Here is an 18,767-nt window from a genome sequence, read left to right on the forward strand (position 1 = left end):
TTTTGTGCTCATATTACAATATCCTATTATCAAATTATGACTTCTTGCACATAGAATATCATAATTTTTCTTTCATAATCAGAATGAAAGAAGGATATTTTCATCATTGAAAATTTATAAAATTTTAAAATGACAAAAGTGTTCGTTCTTTTTTTATGGCATCCGATGTATAGGAAGTCATAATTTGATTGTAAAATATCATAATATGGTTACGAGATGTTGTAATTTTTTAAGAAGAAGAAAAAAGATATTTTCGTCTTTTAAAATTTTAAATAAAAAAATAAAATTGTAGATATTAAATATGTATTAGAAAATGATGGTTACGTAGCCCAATCAGGTGGGACAAAATATTTTTTCTATATCAGAATTACTCTTGGTATTGTTATCCAAGCTTGACCTATGGTTAGCTCTGGATTGAATCAACTACATGGGCCTTCAAAGCTTCTTACATACGCAGAGAAGGTAATCCGGCTACCAATTGGCTAGTTTCCAAAACCATTGAAGTAGATATTATCGTTGATAGGAGCGATCAGATCCTACCCCAGCTTAGTCTACTACTGATGGTAGATGTCTATACTTTATATCATCTTCGAATTTCAGTCCAGGAAAACCTCCTTTGGTTCAGTGAGAAAAAAAAAAAAAAAAAGGGCTCACCACCTTGCACGTACACCATCCAAAAAAATCTTCTCTATTTGGGCAACATTTAGGTCATAATAAATTTGGCTGTTTAAGAAAAAGCTTAAATAGTAGAGTTTTTAAAAAAAAGAGAAATAATGAGATAAGTGTTTAGAATCTTACCAAATTCTAGAACCCTTCAATTATAGAGCAGGACAAAAGTTATTCCGCCATATTTGGGTTCCCCAACTATCGCAGAAGAAACATAGGAAACTTGGCAGCCCAAATCCGTCCAAAGAGGCTAAAGAAAGGAACTAAACTAACCTACCTAACCAGGGTCGTTGGAGCAACCAAGCGAGTCGGAGGGGGCGTTGGAACGGGTCTCCCTGTCTGTCTTGGTCGTCGGCGACTCTTCCCTCTACCGGCAATTATTTAACTAAATAGACATAACATCTAAATAAATCATTTATACGCGGAGCCATGAACCGTTCCAACCCGAGCTTTTTACAAAACTAGCCCTCTCCCCATCTCCCGCCCCCACCATCCCTTCCTCCAACTTTCCCCCAAATCGATTTCGCTTCCGCCCGACGCCCGATCTGGATCCCTTCAATCCCAGCAGAAGATAAAGGAAGGATCTTTTGGGGTGATTCGGTGATTGTGGGATCCAGCTCGAGCGTCGTGGTCGAGATTTCTCCTGGGTTTTTCGCGGAGATTCGAGGATTTTTTTTTTTTGGCGGTTTCGAGATAGTGTTTCTGATTTTCTTCTGGTGAGGGATGTGGAGGAACACTGAAGCTCCAGCGGATTCTTTCTACGAGGTCCGTCCGGAGTGCAGCGATATTCCAAAGAGCAAGTTCAAGATCAGGGTCGGGCTCAATCTTCCTTTAAATATATATATTTTTTTTGATTAATTTTTTTTCTTCTATCTTTCTCGATTGGAACGTGCATGTTGAACAATTTTTATTGTTTTCTCGTGTTACATGAACTGATGATTAGGATTCATAGGAGAAGTGAATTTAAATGCTAATACTGGTGAGGCTAGATAGCATTTGGACCATTTTATGTTTTCTTTTCTCCATATGTATTGTTGGTCATAAGTGAAGGGCTTCCATCTTCCAAGAACCATGCATGTCGATCATGCCTTTCTTGGAATTCCCAAAAAAAAATCCAGATTTTATAAATTCACCATTTTCCTTTTCTAATTTTTTTCTTGGATGATAGGTGAAGATGATCGGAATTACATCTAGGCATTTCTACTTGTGCTTCACATATGGATTGTGGAGTTGTCTGAGTAATTGACTTGCATGTAGATTTTTTTTTTTCAATCAAATGTATATCTTAACATGAAGGGCAGTCTTTTTTCTTTTCTTTTTTTTTTTTTTTAAAATGTTTGGTTGGTCTTGGATCCCCCTTATCATGTATTCTCCCATTAGGCATAGCACAGGAGCTGAGGATGTCTTGCTCTCATCTGTTTATGCAGGCTGGAAAAACTCTGAGCGCACGAAGATGGCAGGCGGCATTTAGTCCAGAAGGTCACTTGGATATTGCCTCAGTCCTTAGCCGGATACAGCGTGGGGTAAGTCAACAAACGCAGCTTCTTCTTTTATCTCATGTGAGGAAGTTTCTCCATCCATCGCATTCACAATGGAAATAAATGGACGCGAAGAGGCCTTTCTATTTAAAAGTCCTTTCTATGGAAATAAACCAAGCATCATTGGCAGATCAACATATTTAAATTTGACAAGATTGTCTCCGTCCCTTGAATGTTTGTCCGAGAGCCTTCAACATTATGGATACCTAATTCTTCTATTTCAATTATTTGTTTGATTAGGGTGTTCATCCTTCAATAAGGGGAGAGGTTTGGGAGTTTCTGCTTGGCTGTTTTGATCCTAAAAGCACTTTTGAGGAGCGAGAGCAGCTGAGACAGCATAGGAGGTAGTAATACTTCCAAGGCACACCTGCTTGTTATATTTAGCTAAATATTGCAAAGTTGTAAATACACTCTTTTTCCTTCTTTGGTTTTGTTATTAGTTTCAATAATATCTCAAAAAGTGGTGCACATTAATGTAAGCTGATTATTCAATTGAATAGGAATAATATTTTAAAGCTCTTCCTTTGAGATTGTATGCTTCCATAAATCTCTTCATGTGACCAAAATATCTCTTGACTACAATGAGTTTACCATGTGAAGTTCACCATAGTATCACATTGATCTCTCTTTATTCTTTATTATTGCTCTAAGGAACTTCTTGGAGTAGTTCCACCATTCTCCATATTACCGAAACTGCACTCGTCACCCTGGTCCCCAGGGCTTCATCTATGCTATAGTTTCTATCTACCTTATTGCGGAATTTTGTATGATATACCTTGATGTGGATATTGACTATTTTAACAAGGCATCAATTGGAATTTGAGGCTCTTGAATCAAAGCATCTAAGATTTCCTCTATCAGCTATTGATTGTTCAGCACGGTATTTGTGGGGTAGTTGTTGTTTATCATTAGAAGCTACTAACTAGAGAAAAGACTTGCTCGGCAAATAATGAATATGACAAAACAAAGTAGCAAAAATATTTTGTTAAGCATATAAAGGATTGAAAATAACTATCGAACAAACCCAATTGAGTTATAAAATTTGTTAGTCAATCGTTAAATGGAAGTGTGGATATACTTAGACACTGAAATGAACATAACTGAATGGAATTACATGAAGGCCTTCCTGATTTGGTGAAAAACTCTGTCCTGACTCATAACCCATGGTCCTGCCCATCAAAATGCTTGGCATCTTCTAATCTCTACTCATGATAATTCTCCAAGTCTTCTTTGCCCTCAAATTCCTTTTTCATGCCCATCCAATGAGCTTCCTGGAAGCCCTTCCTGCAAGTGGAATCTCTGACCTAGGTTGTGGCTGTCTAGTATCTCCAAACAATTTTCATAGATAGACCTATCTATGACCAAGATTCCTAGTACATCCTACATAAACTACAAGAACTTAAGGGAATGAGGGTGGTATGATAAGAAGATCAGTTTATATAGTAACCCTTTCATACAAGTTATTTGTTTGATTACCATCATTTTAGGGGAAGTATGTTAGGGTATGTTCTGATCTGCATCTTGTGCTATATTGCTGTTGATTCATGCTCCTCAGTGTACACTCTAAACAGTCTTAACAACTTTACCTTGTGTTATCATCATTATCTTCATCTTGTTGTCGCCATCATCATCATCATCATCATCATCATCATTTCTGTTATTGTTGTTCTTTTTATTTCTGGGTCGAATCTCAGAAACTGTGATAAAATTCCTACAAAATTCCAAATTTAGAAATTCATCTATATATTCCATGCAGAGTACAGTATGCTAGATGGAAGGAAGAGTGTCGGCAGAGGGATTCTCATGTTGGTAGTGGCAAGATTATTACAGCTCCAATAATCACTGAAGATGGTGAGCCTATTCAAGACCCACTGGTGCTTATGGAAGCCACTTCAAATGGAAATGCTGAGAATAATGAACATAGAGATCAAGCTCCTTTGGATAAGGAGATAATCGAGTGGAAGCTTACACTACATCAAATCGGTATGACTGAAGTTGATGGCTTTATTTTTATTCTTCTTGCTTCTTAAATTTGCAGCGAGATTTTCAAGAAAAGTGCTATTTATGGTAGGTCTCGATGTGCTTCGAACTGATAGGACCCTGGTATTTTATGAGAAGCAAGAGAATCTAGCAAAGCTCTGGGATATTCTAGCTGTTTATGCTTGGATTGACAAAGATGTTGGCTATTGTCAAGGTGTGTTACATATCTGAAAACGTTAATTTTATCCTTCCTCTAATAGGAATATCTTTACTTGTTTTTTATTCCTTCTAGCTTTTTATGTAAGTAGATATATAAATCTTACAGTCAAGAGGGAGAGGATGTTGGGTTCCTTAACTAGGATTTTGTGACAAATTGGATAACATTTATTGGTTGTGATGTATGATCAGGAATGAGTGATCTTTGCTCCCCAATGATAATTCTTCTTGAAGATGAAGCAGATGCTTTTTGGTGCTTTGAGCGCTTGATGCGCAGACTGGTATAGTCTTTATCAAGCTACCTGTTGTTTTACTAATTGATCCTTTTGAGCCATTCCTAGATTTCTTTAAAAGTTACTTCTAGATACCTTTATGTTCTGGGTTAGTGATATTTCCTTCTGTAAGTTGACTTATCTTGAAGGAGTACATGGCAGCTTTGGACATGTCCTGCCATGCATCTCTTCTTCCTTTAAGATGGTCAAACAGCCACTCTGGATGTCTGTTAGAAAAATGTGACACTGTCATGCTTATGGTCATAAATCTACATCATGCAGGAGGTGACTACCCTAGTTTTTTTTTCCTATTAGCACTTAAGAATCAAGAATAGGATAATAACAAGGCAAGTGAGTGTATTTTGTTTTGTCTACTTTATTTCTCAGTTCAAAATTCCATTTCTTTAATTGATGTTGTGGAGCTTTTCTGCTTACAATTTAGCCTCATATCTTGCAACCATAGACTGGTTGACGTGTTTCATGCTTCTGGGCTAGTTGTCCTGTCCTTAACAGTTTAGCTAAAGCAAAGAGCCTGAAACTCATCTGCTAGCAGGTCATTTATTATCAAACATTTTATTTAACAGTTACCATTTTATTTATGTATTGCCCTTTAATCAGTTAGATAATAGAGGTGTTCTACTATTGTTATCTAGTTTGCTACATTTCTTGAAATGATCATAAACATATCTCCCTTAACTGTTAATTTTAGAGGTGGCTTAGAAATCCTATTGTCATTCTTTCTTATCAACAGCATTTATATGTGGCTTCGTAGCCCTTCATTTCAATCCATCCTTCTTTTCTTTTTTGCCTTTCAGAAACTCCACTTTTCTTTTAAGTCCTCCAAACAAATCTGAGCCCCTCTCAATAATGCTCTGTTGTTTTCATTGTACTTCTTCATCCAACATCCTCATCTCTTCATTTTCTTTCTATTGAGCATCTCCTATGTCTTTTCAAAGGTTTCAGTTCCTGACACCCTCTTCTCAGAGTTATAGGCATCCACTCAAGTCTCAAATATTCTCATCCTTTTTCAGGTTTAAATCTTCTTTTGAAATTTTCTTTTGTTGATCCCCTCTGTAGAGTTGGCTGAGTGAAGGTAGAGGTGATTTAGGTCATTAAGCAATGGAAGAATGCTTTGGTGGCTTATTAGGGAATTCTGTTATCCACTGGCATTTGGAGAGAGAAACAACCAGATCTTCCTTGAGAAGAGAACATCCCTTGACTCAGTTATGCACCACATCCTTTTCCTTATTACGGAATGATCCTCTGAAATTCTAATACTTCCACTAGTTTTGAGGAAGTGGGAACAAAATTAGCAATCACTGCTTAGACTATTTCCTCTTCTTGAATTCCTGTCTTTGAGTCTTCATCCCTCCTTTCACCCAAAAAAAAAAAAGACTTTTTAGGAAAATATTTAGGAGAACAAACAAAGGTGGCCTAAGCAAACAAAATGAATGTAGCAAAGTTAAGATTGTTTATATGTGGTAAAATTAGGAAGTAAGGGGTGATGAAATACTATAAAGTAGGATTAGGAGTTGCACTGATTGAGGATAAAGTGATGGTTGATGAAGAATAGTTTGAGATGGTGCAGGCTTGTGCTCCAAAGTTGGAGTCAGGCTCAGCAAGGACTGCTCAAATTTGTGCAGGAAAGTCAAGTAAGAGTGTGCAAGACCTATATGGTGCTAGAGCTAAGCTTGAAAGCTCCCTTGATATGATAAAGTAGAGCCTCAACAGCACAAACTTTGTTCCGTTGAGCTTTTCTGCAGCCCAAAATGACGCCTCAACTTCTCAGGATGCTCCTCCTGAGCTTACTCAAGTTTTACATCAAACCCACTTTGGGAGAGTAGAATCTTGAGAAACATAATAATATGAGCACTCTCATGACATTGGGGATGAGAGATGTCAGATCGCAGCATGGATTTACAGGAAGATCTGATGAAGAGTACGAATGGCCTGAAGACAGTGATAGCCAATAGATTGGTAAGCAAGACAGGATATGAAAATCAATATGAAATGTTGTGATTGAGGATAATTCTGTTCCACCATCCATGTTGTTGGAGGGAAATTATCAGTTCTCACAACATCAGCCTAAATAAAGAAATGTACACATGGGTCTTTTCATATTTTTTTTTAAAGAAACTGATTGAAGGAAAATATTGGCTCTAATTCACTCCGGTGCTACTAGAGGTCTAAATTGCTATTAATTTCAAGGATCATTTCAAGCATGTTACAGGTTTTTAAGTCATTGATCATGCCTAGATTTTGTGAAATTATGAATCTGTCTGTATATTGCTTGCTTTTCAGCAAGATGCTCTTTGGGGAAAGGTTATATTGCTAATCTGCTCTCTTCAAAGTTCTGGTGCTAAAATCTGGTGACTTATGTTCCTTTTAACACTTAAGGACAGGTTGTCCATAGTCCAGGCTAATCCATTAAGCTCTACAGACCTGACCCACTCCAGGCTGGGCTTAATATCGGCTTAGTACCCAGTACTCACCATTTGGGCCACAGCTGATACTGTGGTTTGTTTCATGAAGTCTCAAACTTTAAATAGGTGGGACGGTGTGGCTGCTCCATTGAGCCATACCACAGAATCAAGAGCTCCAAGTAGGCCATTTTTGGTAAGTAGAACCGGTGATGCAGGACAAACCGGAAGCCGGGTTGCGGTGCCCAACCACCCAACTGCCGCAGTTGGGCACAATCAGCCATTGAGATTTCCAGAAAAATGCATTAAATATTAATAGATAAGGATCTCCTACATAGACACCCTTTTATATTGATAAGCATGCATCTCTTTCTATGGGTAAATTTCTCAAAGTCAACAGGAGCTCATTCCTAAAGTCTTTACATCAAACATCAAACCTCGTAGGATTATTTATGTAATACTGCTTTTAATTGTTTACTTTGTCAAGCTTAATCCTTATTTTCCTTTAGAATTGGTAAATGGAGAGCAAAAAAGATGATTTTCTACGTATACAAGAAGTTAACAACATATCCCTCAATAGACTCGAATTTTTTGGGATATTAAATGAGTGGGATGGGTCATGCCTGAGCCTGGCTCCTTCAGAATTTCGGGTTTGGTTTGTCCTTTGGGCCTCAAGGTTGACACCTGAGTTAGCCAAGGCCCACCATGACCAGGCCCGTGGATTCCCCTATTTAATGATTACTGGATTCTGCATGTCAGGTTAGCCACTGTGAGTACCTCTCATGCACTGGATAACAAGATAATCATATGAGAACTTTGAAAATATGGTCCCTTCCAATTCTGATTTGTAGTGCTTTTGAAATGTTGAGTGATTCATGTTGGTAGAATTAATTGCATAATTTTCATAATAAATTTTCCTGTAATTTCTTTCTCTGACTATTTTAACTATTCTTTTGTAGATCCAAGATTCTGTAAGCTTATTCTCATTGTCTGTTTTCATGTACTAGTGCATCATCATTATTGGATGATAAAAGTGCCACATATTGTAATGGATTTTTCCTGATATATTGATTTTTTTTATTTTAAAGCGAGGAAATTTCAGATGCACTGAGAAATCTGTTGGAGTAGAGAACCAACTTCAAATTCTAGCATCCATCACTCAAGTTCTTGACCCAAAGCTTCATCAACACCTAGGTATATTTTCAATTTATGTGATTATGTATCATCTGCTTTATAATTAAAAATTTAACTTTGTTTATCAGATAATAAAACTTATGCAAAGCAAGCACCCGTACTAGAGTCAGTTGTTCTAGATCGAGAACCAGCCCTTATAGCAACATATTTTCTTTAGTTCTTTTTTCTTGTCCTCCAGCTTTTTTTCAGTCATATTTTGTTTTGTTATATTTGTTTTTCTATAATCCTTTTTTTTTCATTTTTATAAAGAATTACTGTATCTATACTTGTTCATTCTCAAATGGAGAAAACTGTTTGGTGGTACCAATCATGGTCCATGGAGCTTCAATTATACTCGGTAGATCTTCGGGAAAATTGCCTGCCCTGTATGAATGTCTTGGTCATCTTTCAGCTTTTGGAATTCTTTAGCTCTGCTTTTCAAATGCTAATTGTTGTGTTTTTTTTTTTTTGGGTACCATCCTTGTTTCAAGTTTCAACATTGTGGCTTGTTGATTATGCTTGTAAAATAGATAGCAACTCTTTTTTTATAGACAGGTGCTAACATATTGTATTGGTTTTTGAGTACAGAAACACTAGGTGGAGGTGACTATCTCTTTGCATTCCGTATGTTTATGGTATTGTTCCGCCGGGAGTTGTCGTTTGGAGACTCGTTGTACCTTTGGGAGGTATGAAATTCATATGGACCTGAATGGCCAGTACATTATTTCAAGTTTCAGTCAATTATTCTAGATTTGCTATTGCCATAATGCTTATGTGGTACTTCACTAACATATGCCTCAGAATACTTGGCCCTTGTTACCAGACACGTTCCAGAAGTTCTGCTTTCAAAGAAAGATCATTATCTCTTGATTTATGATTGGATGCATGCATGTAATCAATGTATCTCCATATTTTGGCATTAATTTACGTACTTGATTCTTGTATACTTAAAATGTTTGAAGAAGGTTGCTTTAATTGGTCAAGGAAGGCACAGAAATGTCTGAAACAATGACAATGGTGTCTTGTGCAGAAAATAAATGGTGCATGAGGGCATACTGATAGAACACCATTAAACCTCAAAAATTTAACTGAGATTTTTGCTTTGTGCCACCATACCTCTCATAGGCTTCATGAGGATTTGTCTATTGACACAAGCACAAAAAACATTTTGCCACCTTTTTTTCTTTGTACATTGTATTTCCAGTGTATGCTAAGCTGATGCTTTATCTTCCAACTTCTCTACAGATGATGTGGGCTCTGGAATATGACCCTGATATCTTCTCCATGTATGAAGAACCAGGGGTTGCCACTGAGAAAAATGAGGGATCTAAAGGGAAAGTAAAGTCGACACGCCAGTTTGGGAAGTACGAGCGAGAGAATATGAAAAATGGATGCAAAAGTTCTGAAGCCCCACTCCCCATTACAGTTTTTCTTGTTGCCAGTGTTCTCAAGGACAAAAGTGCTCTGATGCAGGAAGCACGCGGCTTGGATGATGTTGTTAAGGTAAAAACCAAGCTAGGCTTTTTATGATGATGTGTACATATTCCGTGATATAATTGACAGGTATATCTAGACCTAAGTAAATAAAAATGATTGCTTGCAAACAATAAACACAACCCTGCTTCTGCAAGAAAGTATGTCCTTTAAAACTAGCTTGGACAGAATATCTAGGTACCTTTCTGTCACTGAAGGATGCAAAAGCATGCGACCGTTTGATTATTTGTGCTTATGAAATGTAAATAATAAATATGTTTTGGATTAATATCTAAGAGTTCTCGGATACTATGAGATATATTTCTAGGACACAAACCACTATTGGATTCATAAAGCAGACCACAAATATACAGGATGCTGTTTTGTCAATGTATTATTTAATATAACTCATGAAATGCAAATGGTAAATATTTTTGGACTAATATCTAAGAGGTCTCAGATATTATGAGATGTATGTCAAGGACACAAACTACTATTGGATTCATAAAGCAAACCACAAATAGACAGGATGAAGTTCAGTCTCTGTATTATTTAATTTACTATTTTGTTACATAAAATTTTGTGATGCATTTTTCAGGGCAATATTTTAATGTGCAATTTTATTTATAGATATAATCAAATGTTGAGATATTGCTCTCTCTCTCTCTCTCTCTCTCTCTCTCTCTCTCGCACACACACAGACACACACCCGTGCCCAGTGACTTAATCTTACCTTATCTATTTATTTCACTTTTAGATTTTAAATGACATAACTGGAAATTTAGATGCAAAAAAAGCATGCAGTGGAGCAATGAAACTTCACAAGAAATATCTGAAAAAGGTAAGGATTTTGCTTTACATTTTTATGTTAATTGATTGTCTTTGATGATAGCGTTCTGTCTCATTCTGTTTATTTGGGTATGATAAGCTAATTTATCTTACCGCCTTCTCTCTTTATGTATGCAGGCCAAGAAAACATAGCGTCCAATGTAAAATAGTGCTCCTAAGGGCTCATTTTTCTTTCTATCAGTTGAATAATATAAAATAACTTGCTCAATGATCTGGTAATGGATGTGCTTTCATATACATTATTTTTTAGGCCCCAATCTGATTTTCTTGTACAAACAAAGAAACGTCACTCCAGAAATGTTTTGGAGTTGAGCTTACAACTTGTAAGAATATTAATACGTCGGTGTTGTATTCGTCTCAACTCATTGTATACACAAAACATTGTAAATTACCATTATTTCAAATCATTGCAGCATGTACCACTTAAGAAGAAGAGGAAATATTTGGAGAATTCTTTAGTTTTAATAAAAACTTAAAAGGAAAATTCTTGGCTTTGGCTGCATTAAGATTTAAGAAGGACTATTTTGGAATATGGTCTCTTCATATTGACAAATACTAGCTGTCTTCCTAATAACTAGTCAGAAAGTTATCATTTATCATTGCAAACACCATACCGCAGCCAAAAACACAGGTAGAAGGCTCACACTATATGGATATCCATCTCCTAGTGGTGTGTTGTCAGGAAGTGCACATTCCTTGCGTTTGAAATGCAACCTTGTTGGATATTCATCCCTATAAGGAACGTCGATACCAGGTGTCTGCTGCTTTGTAAATGAAGCAACTGGTTGTTGTTTACCAGGAACTCTTAGATCAAGAGCCAGGTTCTTCTGATCCTGTGCTGGCATTAAGTAGTTCATACCCTCCAATCCTTGGAAGAAGAGTGTGTTCATTGCCTCATCTAGCTTTGTACCATTGAATGAATACACTTTCTTACATCCAGGATAAGCTGTCTACCTAATTGCTGCAAACCAGTTCTTGAAAGTGTAGTAACACCAGTTAAACAGGGTGATCTTTGCTATCTATCCATTTTGGTAGTTGGATGGTATGTGCCAATTGATGCCGACTCCGCAATAGTCTCCGCATGCCAATTGATCCCTGCTTCATGTACTACTTTCTTTGAGGTAGCAATTATGCATCTATATCAATTTATAAATTAGTTTACCACTCTATTCCAAATTAAAAACCATGCTGTGTTCCTCTACTTACGATTGACTGTTATTCCCAGAGAAAAACCGGAGGTTTAGTTGTTTGGAGATCTTGAATCATCATTACCCATAGAGGGGCCAATCACAAATATTCCATGCTTAGCCACTATGGATATCAGATGAACAAGAATGTTGATGAAGTATCTCCAGAGTCTGGCATGGAGGATGGAGACTTGGATGAATTCAGTGCCTACACACGTGCTGTCAGTTCATCTCCTGAATTCTTTCATCAATTTTTAACCAAAATTCATAAACTGTACCGGATATGTGCCTCACACACCGTTTTCTGATGCACAGGTGGGGAATGATGTCACTGACAACTATTATGATAGCACCGGCGCAGTGTCAGTGTCCTACCGGTGGAGTCACTCCGTGATCTCTGATCGGACCTACCAATCCATCCTTTCATACTATAACTTCACCTCCACCAAAAATTCACGCCGTTATGATAGCATCATCAACCATGCCATGAATTATGAGTTTGGTGACATAGATCAGTACAGCATCTAGACTCCTGGCCCCCAGCTCCGCAGCCACTCCGATCATCTAGGATCTGAAACACCCTAACTTGCTGCCGATCATATGGCTATGATCCATGCACCGAGAAGTATGCTGAGATCTACTACAACCAGCCTGACGAGCCAGGGCCATGCATACAAACACTACAGGACTTTCCCTACAAATGAACTGTATGCAGCTTAAGTTGAAACCTGATCAACCCCAAATTTCTCATATACATGCATGAGATAATGCATGTGCGTTAGCGCATTTGGATGGGGGCACGTTGATGACCTTGTTTGATCGTTTCTGGGTGGTGAATTGCTGATCGAGACATGGGGTGACTCGAAGTTTGCCGTGCTGCCTACTTTTCTTCCAGCCATTTGATGTTGTGATTTTTAGTGATTTAAATGGTAACCTAGACATGGATTCAGTGGTCTAGTGAGAACCATGAAGTTCTCAATCAATTATGTTAATCTGACGGTTAATATCCCATTGTATCCACGGACACAGGTAGACAGGTATATAATTGATCGGCAGGCCTATTGGTTGATGGTGGTTAATTTGAGCGTTGGTTTGATTTGAGTCGATGAAGGGAGTATGTGTTTTTATTTTTACTTTTTAATTTTTGCATTTTCTACGTTTTGTGAAGGTCGGGGGATAGACTACTGAGGTTTATGAAAGGTTGACGCTTGCCGCAGTGAGAGGAGCCGGGCATGTGGTGCCCGTTTCAGCCAAGGACAGCATTTCGGTCGTTCTTAGGAGGCGAACCACTGCCCAAGTCTTAACCGTAGATACGTGGTTGTCTCTCAGTCGATATCTCAAGTCCAAAGGGATTTTGATGGAGGATAGAAGGATGTAGGATAGATTCGGCATTGGTTGGGAGGTGCTTGGAGGGAACCTCGGAGCTAAAGATCCTCCCATACAAGTCGCATGGAATCTATCGAAATCAAATTATTCTCTCTCTGCGTGCACGCACGTGTGTGCATGCATGCGTGTGAGTAAAACAATGTTACAGAAAATGACTACGGTCAGGGTAACAAGGGAACAATAAAACAAAGAGATGGGAAGGGGGTTAACGCCTAAACAGGGGTAAGGGAAGAACATGACCCGGAAGAAAAATAACAAACGAAGAAAAGAAAAAAAAAAAAAAAAATCAGTGCTCCTATTATTGAGCATGGCAAACGGGGATGGTCGGGAGGCGCGTCCCATGCGCACGGCGGCGGGAGGGTTGGGCTGGCTCCGCCGGGGCCGAGCAGCGCAGCACGGCACGTCCGCTGCGAGTCCTGTACTTGAAGATAATTACGATAAAATCAAAATGGCTAACCGGTTGGTAAATCACTAACCAACAAGTATTGTTGATTTCTGTTTGGACGGTTATAACATTTTTTTTCTCATTTTATTGCTCATACCTGGTAAACATCTTTGGTAGGGAATCGGTGCACTTTAAGATTTCCGTATGAAACCATTCCCTTCTCACGTTTTGGTACAGGTTTGGTACGAGAAAGTCGAGGGATCGTAATATATTCTCATGCCCTGGATCTGAAGTTGGTGAACAGGTGTTAGGTCCCTCTCATCTTGCTTAGGACCAGGGCTGGTGGTTGGATTGAGTCACTATTCACTGCGCACACATGACTGTGACACATATGGCTGGTTTTGTTTGGGCTTAGAATTTGTTCCGTCAGGTTTCCGTTGGCTTTTATATGATAAATGTCTTAATCAGCCCAACTTTGAGACCCATCAAAGGTGGAAACACATTAGCCATGGTCAGACACCGACCTGGACTACTGATTAAGCTTGGTCTCAAACGGTCAAACCACAAAAAGGAGTACCGTTCAGCAACTACTGCAACCAAGACAAACCCACCAATCTACCAGAGGACAGTCCAGACGCTTGCAATCTTGGTCAATGAAACAATTAAGACAGAATTCTACCTGATTAACTTCCTCCATGGTCCAGACTCCGTTATATCTTATAAGCTAATAGAAAGGACATGACAGAAGCAGTGGCAGAATACGGTACCTGAAGGAGGAAATCATGGAAACAGGACCAGCTTCCAAGATCGTCCAGAACGCCATGGAGGGATTGGGAAGCCCTGACCAAATCAGACATCCCTTCCCCCTGATGCTGAGATCCCACCGAACTTGTTGTATTTTTGGATTTCATATGCTGCCTTCCTATAAAAATAGAATAAAGTGATACCATATGTAAATATTGAATCGACGAAAACTGAGTTATTAAGCGGTACCTATCTTAGATCCAAAGCAATGCTTTGCGGTCTGGGGTAGGTGAATCTAGAAGCTTCTGTACGGAGAAGGCTGACCAACCCAGAATTGGATGGCACCGTCTGTCCATCTATCATGAGCCTGACCGCCCAGCCGAAATTTGACGGATTTGGGAGCACAAAATAAGCGTGGGGACGAGAATAATAAAATCTCATAATGATGTATGCTATGCTAGTGAATATGTCAAAATCAAGTCTGCTGGGAGGGTTTGATATTGACCTTTCAGGATTGTACCGTATCAGTTCTGGACCAAAAATAGAGACCTGATGTCCGGATTTGACCGTACCTGAGCATAAACATCAGATCAAACTTATACCGTAGAGCCGGGCCTGACGTTCGATCAGCTGTAGCCTTAGATCATCTCATGGTTGGTCTTTCTTTTTTTCTTTTTTTTTTTTCGTTTTTGGATAAGAGTTGGCCTTTTTTTTTTTTTTAGTAACAGGAACGCATTAAAGGGAGGAAGAGTAATTCTTTGTGCACCGTATGCTGCAGCAAGAATGATGTGGAGCACACCTCAGATGCCTGATTGATTCATGTACCACAACTCTGCATCTAATACTATACTTAACAATGAAAGCTGTATAATTTTTTTAAAAAAAATTAGAGAAAAATTTTTGTTTCATTTTAAAATTAAAAAAATATTTTTTTTGATTTTTAAATAAAAACTACTCTCTATTAAAAATATAAGTTAAAAAAAAAATTATCCATAGAAAAAAAATTACACTTATACCCTTTCTATGGGTAATAGTATATTCTTTTCCTTTTTTCGTTCAGTCATGTTTTTCCTGCCAAAAATTTTATCATTCTCTACTCCACAGTTCTTACCTCCCTCCGTCTACTTCCTACCAAAAAGAGGATGCAGCTGCGCTTTTGGCCCCCTCCCTTCTCTACTCCCTCCGTTTTCTTCCCGCCTAAAAGAGGAGGCAGTTGTGCTCTTGGCCCTTTCCCTTCTCTACTCAGTTTGTGCTCTTCCTCCACTCTCTTCTCTACTCGCCCTTCTCTCTCGCCTCTCTTCACAGCCCTCAACATCTATACTGTAAGGATCCCACACCTTAAATCCCAAAGATCCTTGACCAACCCTCAACACCTGTGCCCTGAACTCCAATGGCTTCATCTTCTGCGTTAACACAAGTACGGATGCTGAACTCTCCATCATTTGCGAGTACAATACTTGTCATGTCTTTGGCATAACTAAATTGATGAAGCTCTCGGACATCTACAACATTCTCTCACGCAGATGGAGCCATATAACACTTGAAATGGTCATCGTGAAGTACCTTACACCTTTCACAATGATGCAAATGGTTTACTTAAGGATAACAATGTGGCTAGCATGTATCATATCCACTACGTAATAAAGAAGGAGGTCATCGATATAGTTTTAGAGAGCAAGATCCAGCCGAGAGAGGATGCTAGAGAGGATCAAGGGATAGGCACATCAAGATACTCCCATCTGCCCTTCTATGCTGTGGTTTCATGTTACATCATATGGTACTATAGTATAAATTATCGATACAGCAGAAATATGAAATGATATACCACCGTGATAAAAATATGAAATCATACATCATTGCATTACCCTTGTTAATTATACATTAGTCGCTTTTGATACTATGATGTACCTTTTTGGTACTACATTATTTAGTTCTGATACTCCATTTTGCTTTTTTTATACTATATTATTTACTTTTGATACTGTAATTAGTTTTTTCTATACTACAAATCTATCATGAACTTTTTGTAATCCTCTTGATTAAAAAGATGTAAATTATTTTAGAATGCTAAAAATGAGCACAAGTGGTACTCACAATTATTATTCCGTCATTTTTTCGAATAGGTTGGCACCAATTGGATATGAGAATTATGACAATTTGGATGATCCCAATGATAATGTCATTGGTGTCGAGACAATAATTACATGAAGGGGGTTGATCAAAGGAGAGCATCAGCAGTTTTGCAATGCTCAACACTTTAGGGCAGCTATTAAAGATTATTGCATCGCACACAATCGTGACTATATCTTCAAGAAGAATGATTCTATGAATACTATAGTTAAGTGCCCAATGGAATGTTGCCCTTGGCGTGTCTATGCTGCTGAATCAAAAATAAAGGAGACATTCTCTATTAGAAAGTGTAACCTCATGCACACATGTGACAATGGTCTCGGTACTAAGAGTCATCCTAAAGTCACATTTTCTTGGGTTGCTGAGAAAGTCAAGACAAAGTTAAGATCCATACCTCGCTACCGGCCTATCAAAATTGTGGCCGATATCCATGAAAATTATGGCATGTTGCTCAAGTACTATCAAGCATGGCATGGGAAGGAAATGACTATGTGTGAGATTCATGATCTCGATCAACTGTCGTATGATAAGCTTAAGCCTTATTGTAGAGCCCTCAAATTAACAAACCCAGGCACCATCGCAGACTATGAGATTTTTGATGATACAAGAAGATTCCGTCGTATTTTCATCAGCCTTGGAGCGTGCATCATGGGATTTCATGCTGGATGTAAGCCTATGATTTTTATGGATGGCACCCACATCAAACATAAATACCAAGGATGCCTCTTGAGGCCACCGCAAAAGATGCGAACAATGATATTTTTACCATCGCCTTCGCCATCGTCCAACAAGAAAATGACGAGAGCTGGTGATGGTTTTGTCGAAAGCTATGATGTGTTCTCTCCTACTCGAATGGCTTATTGATCAAGCAATACACTTTTTACTCTGACCGTCAACCTGGATGTATCAAAACGGTCGAGGACTGATTTTCGAATTGTCACCATACTTATTGCCTACGATATCTTGTAGATAATTTTAGAAAGTAGGTACTCACTATTCTATAGTGCACTAGATATCTTTCATACCCTCTAGTAGTGTAGAGGAAGAATTGACATCAGAATTTAGTACTGTACAATAGAAAATGACACACACCATTGGAACATAGGAGATGAATTTAGTACTATTTTATAAGTTATTGATACGTCCTTAGGTATTCTGGATACTTTATTGTATTCACTTAGTACTGCAAAATCAGTTATTGATACGTCTTCAGATGTTCTGGATATTTTATTGTATTCAGTTAGTACTACAATGTAAGTTATTGATACGTCCTTAGATGTTCTGGATACTTTATTATATTCATTTAGTACTACAAAAGCAATTATGGATATATCCTTAGGTGTTCTGGATACTTTATTATATGCACATAGAAAATGTTACACACTATTGGTACATCAAAAATATATTTAGTACCACAATATAAGTTCGTTATAAGTCCTTAGGGTGTTCTGAATACTTTATTGGTATACTTAGTACTGTATGATAGAAAATGACATGCATCATTGGCACGTGGCAGATATTTCTAATATACGCTTGCTGGTACCACTTTCAGGTATTGACCAAATATTCAGCATTACACAAAAAATATTGGTGCGCAGTTTTTAAGTCTCTCGCGTATGCTACAACATGAATGGAGTTCGAATGGCACTTTTATGATATAGTCTCCAAGATGCCATTGGCCAGAGACTAGATCTTGAGTACTCAGCCTGCACAATGGGCTAATATATTTTTTCAAGATTGTAGGTGGGGAGTGATGGACAACAACTTGACAGAGTCTTTTAACCGATGGATCTTAGCTGCAAGGTTCAAAAGAGGACCTCACCTTAAGTCTTTTAACCTAGGCAATAGAGGAGGCTTCAAAAGAACCATCGAGAGGGCCACACCTTAAGCCTTCATGTAGCGAGTAGAACAAGATATGAGGTGTTGGATGGGAAAGAAAGATATGCAGTTAATTTATCTGATAGAACATACGCTTGCAAGCAATGGCAATTGAAAATGATCTCTTGCAAGCATGCTTGTGTATTCATTAAGGAAAAGGATGACACTCTCCACTCTTATTGTAATGAATTCTTTACCGTGGAGATGCACCAACTAGCATATAGAGAAATCATCAATTATGTCCCCACGATTGAGATGCTATCTGCTGCCTTCTTAGTGTAAGTGATCAATATCATGCCACCCGTGATTGCACCACGAACAGACCATCCTAGGACTAGAAGGTTTCCATCTCAAGTTGACACGCATCCGAATAAGTGCACGCGTTGTCACCAAACTGACCACAATCGACGCACATGCACGAAGAGAATCTCTTAGGAGCTTCAAGCTTTTGTTTTATTGATGGATCTTTT

At 38.2% G+C, this 18,767-nt stretch overlaps 1 protein-coding gene across 1 annotated transcript; it reads left to right on the forward strand.

Moving 5' to 3' along the window:
* The first annotated feature begins 1,147 nt into the window (after positions 1–1,147).
* LOC105051867 (rab GTPase-activating protein 22) lies at positions 1,148–11,020 on the forward strand. The gene is made up of 11 exons (XM_010932513.4): positions 1,148–1,479; positions 2,094–2,189; positions 2,445–2,548; positions 3,961–4,187; positions 4,276–4,398; positions 4,593–4,681; positions 8,181–8,286; positions 8,854–8,951; positions 9,511–9,768; positions 10,496–10,579; positions 10,705–11,020. Exons 1-11 carry the CDS (start codon positions 1,390–1,392, stop codon positions 10,717–10,719), a joined length of 1,290 nt encoding a protein of 429 aa, XP_010930815.1. The 5' UTR covers positions 1,148–1,389; the 3' UTR covers positions 10,720–11,020.
* The last annotated feature ends 7,747 nt before the right edge of the window (positions 11,021–18,767 follow it).

Source organism: Elaeis guineensis, chromosome 2, assembly GCF_000442705.2.
Source record: "Elaeis guineensis isolate ETL-2024a chromosome 2, EG11, whole genome shotgun sequence".
NCBI lineage: Eukaryota > Viridiplantae > Streptophyta > Magnoliopsida > Arecales > Arecaceae > Elaeis > Elaeis guineensis.

What these genes read in the sequence shown, in the direction of transcription:
- LOC105051867 (XM_010932513.4), top strand. Translation starts at nt 1,390, where the DNA reads ATGTGGAGGAACACTGAAGCTCCAGCGGATTCTTTCTACGAGGTCCGT. An exon ending in AGAGCAAGTTCAAGATCAGG is followed by an intron (nt 1,480 to 2,093) that starts GTCGGGCTCAAT and finishes CTGTTTATGCAG; the next exon opens with GCTGGAAAAACTCTGAGCGC. An exon ending in AGATGTTGGCTATTGTCAAG is followed by an intron (nt 4,399 to 4,592) that starts GTGTGTTACATA and finishes ATGTATGATCAG; the next exon opens with GAATGAGTGATCTTTGCTCC.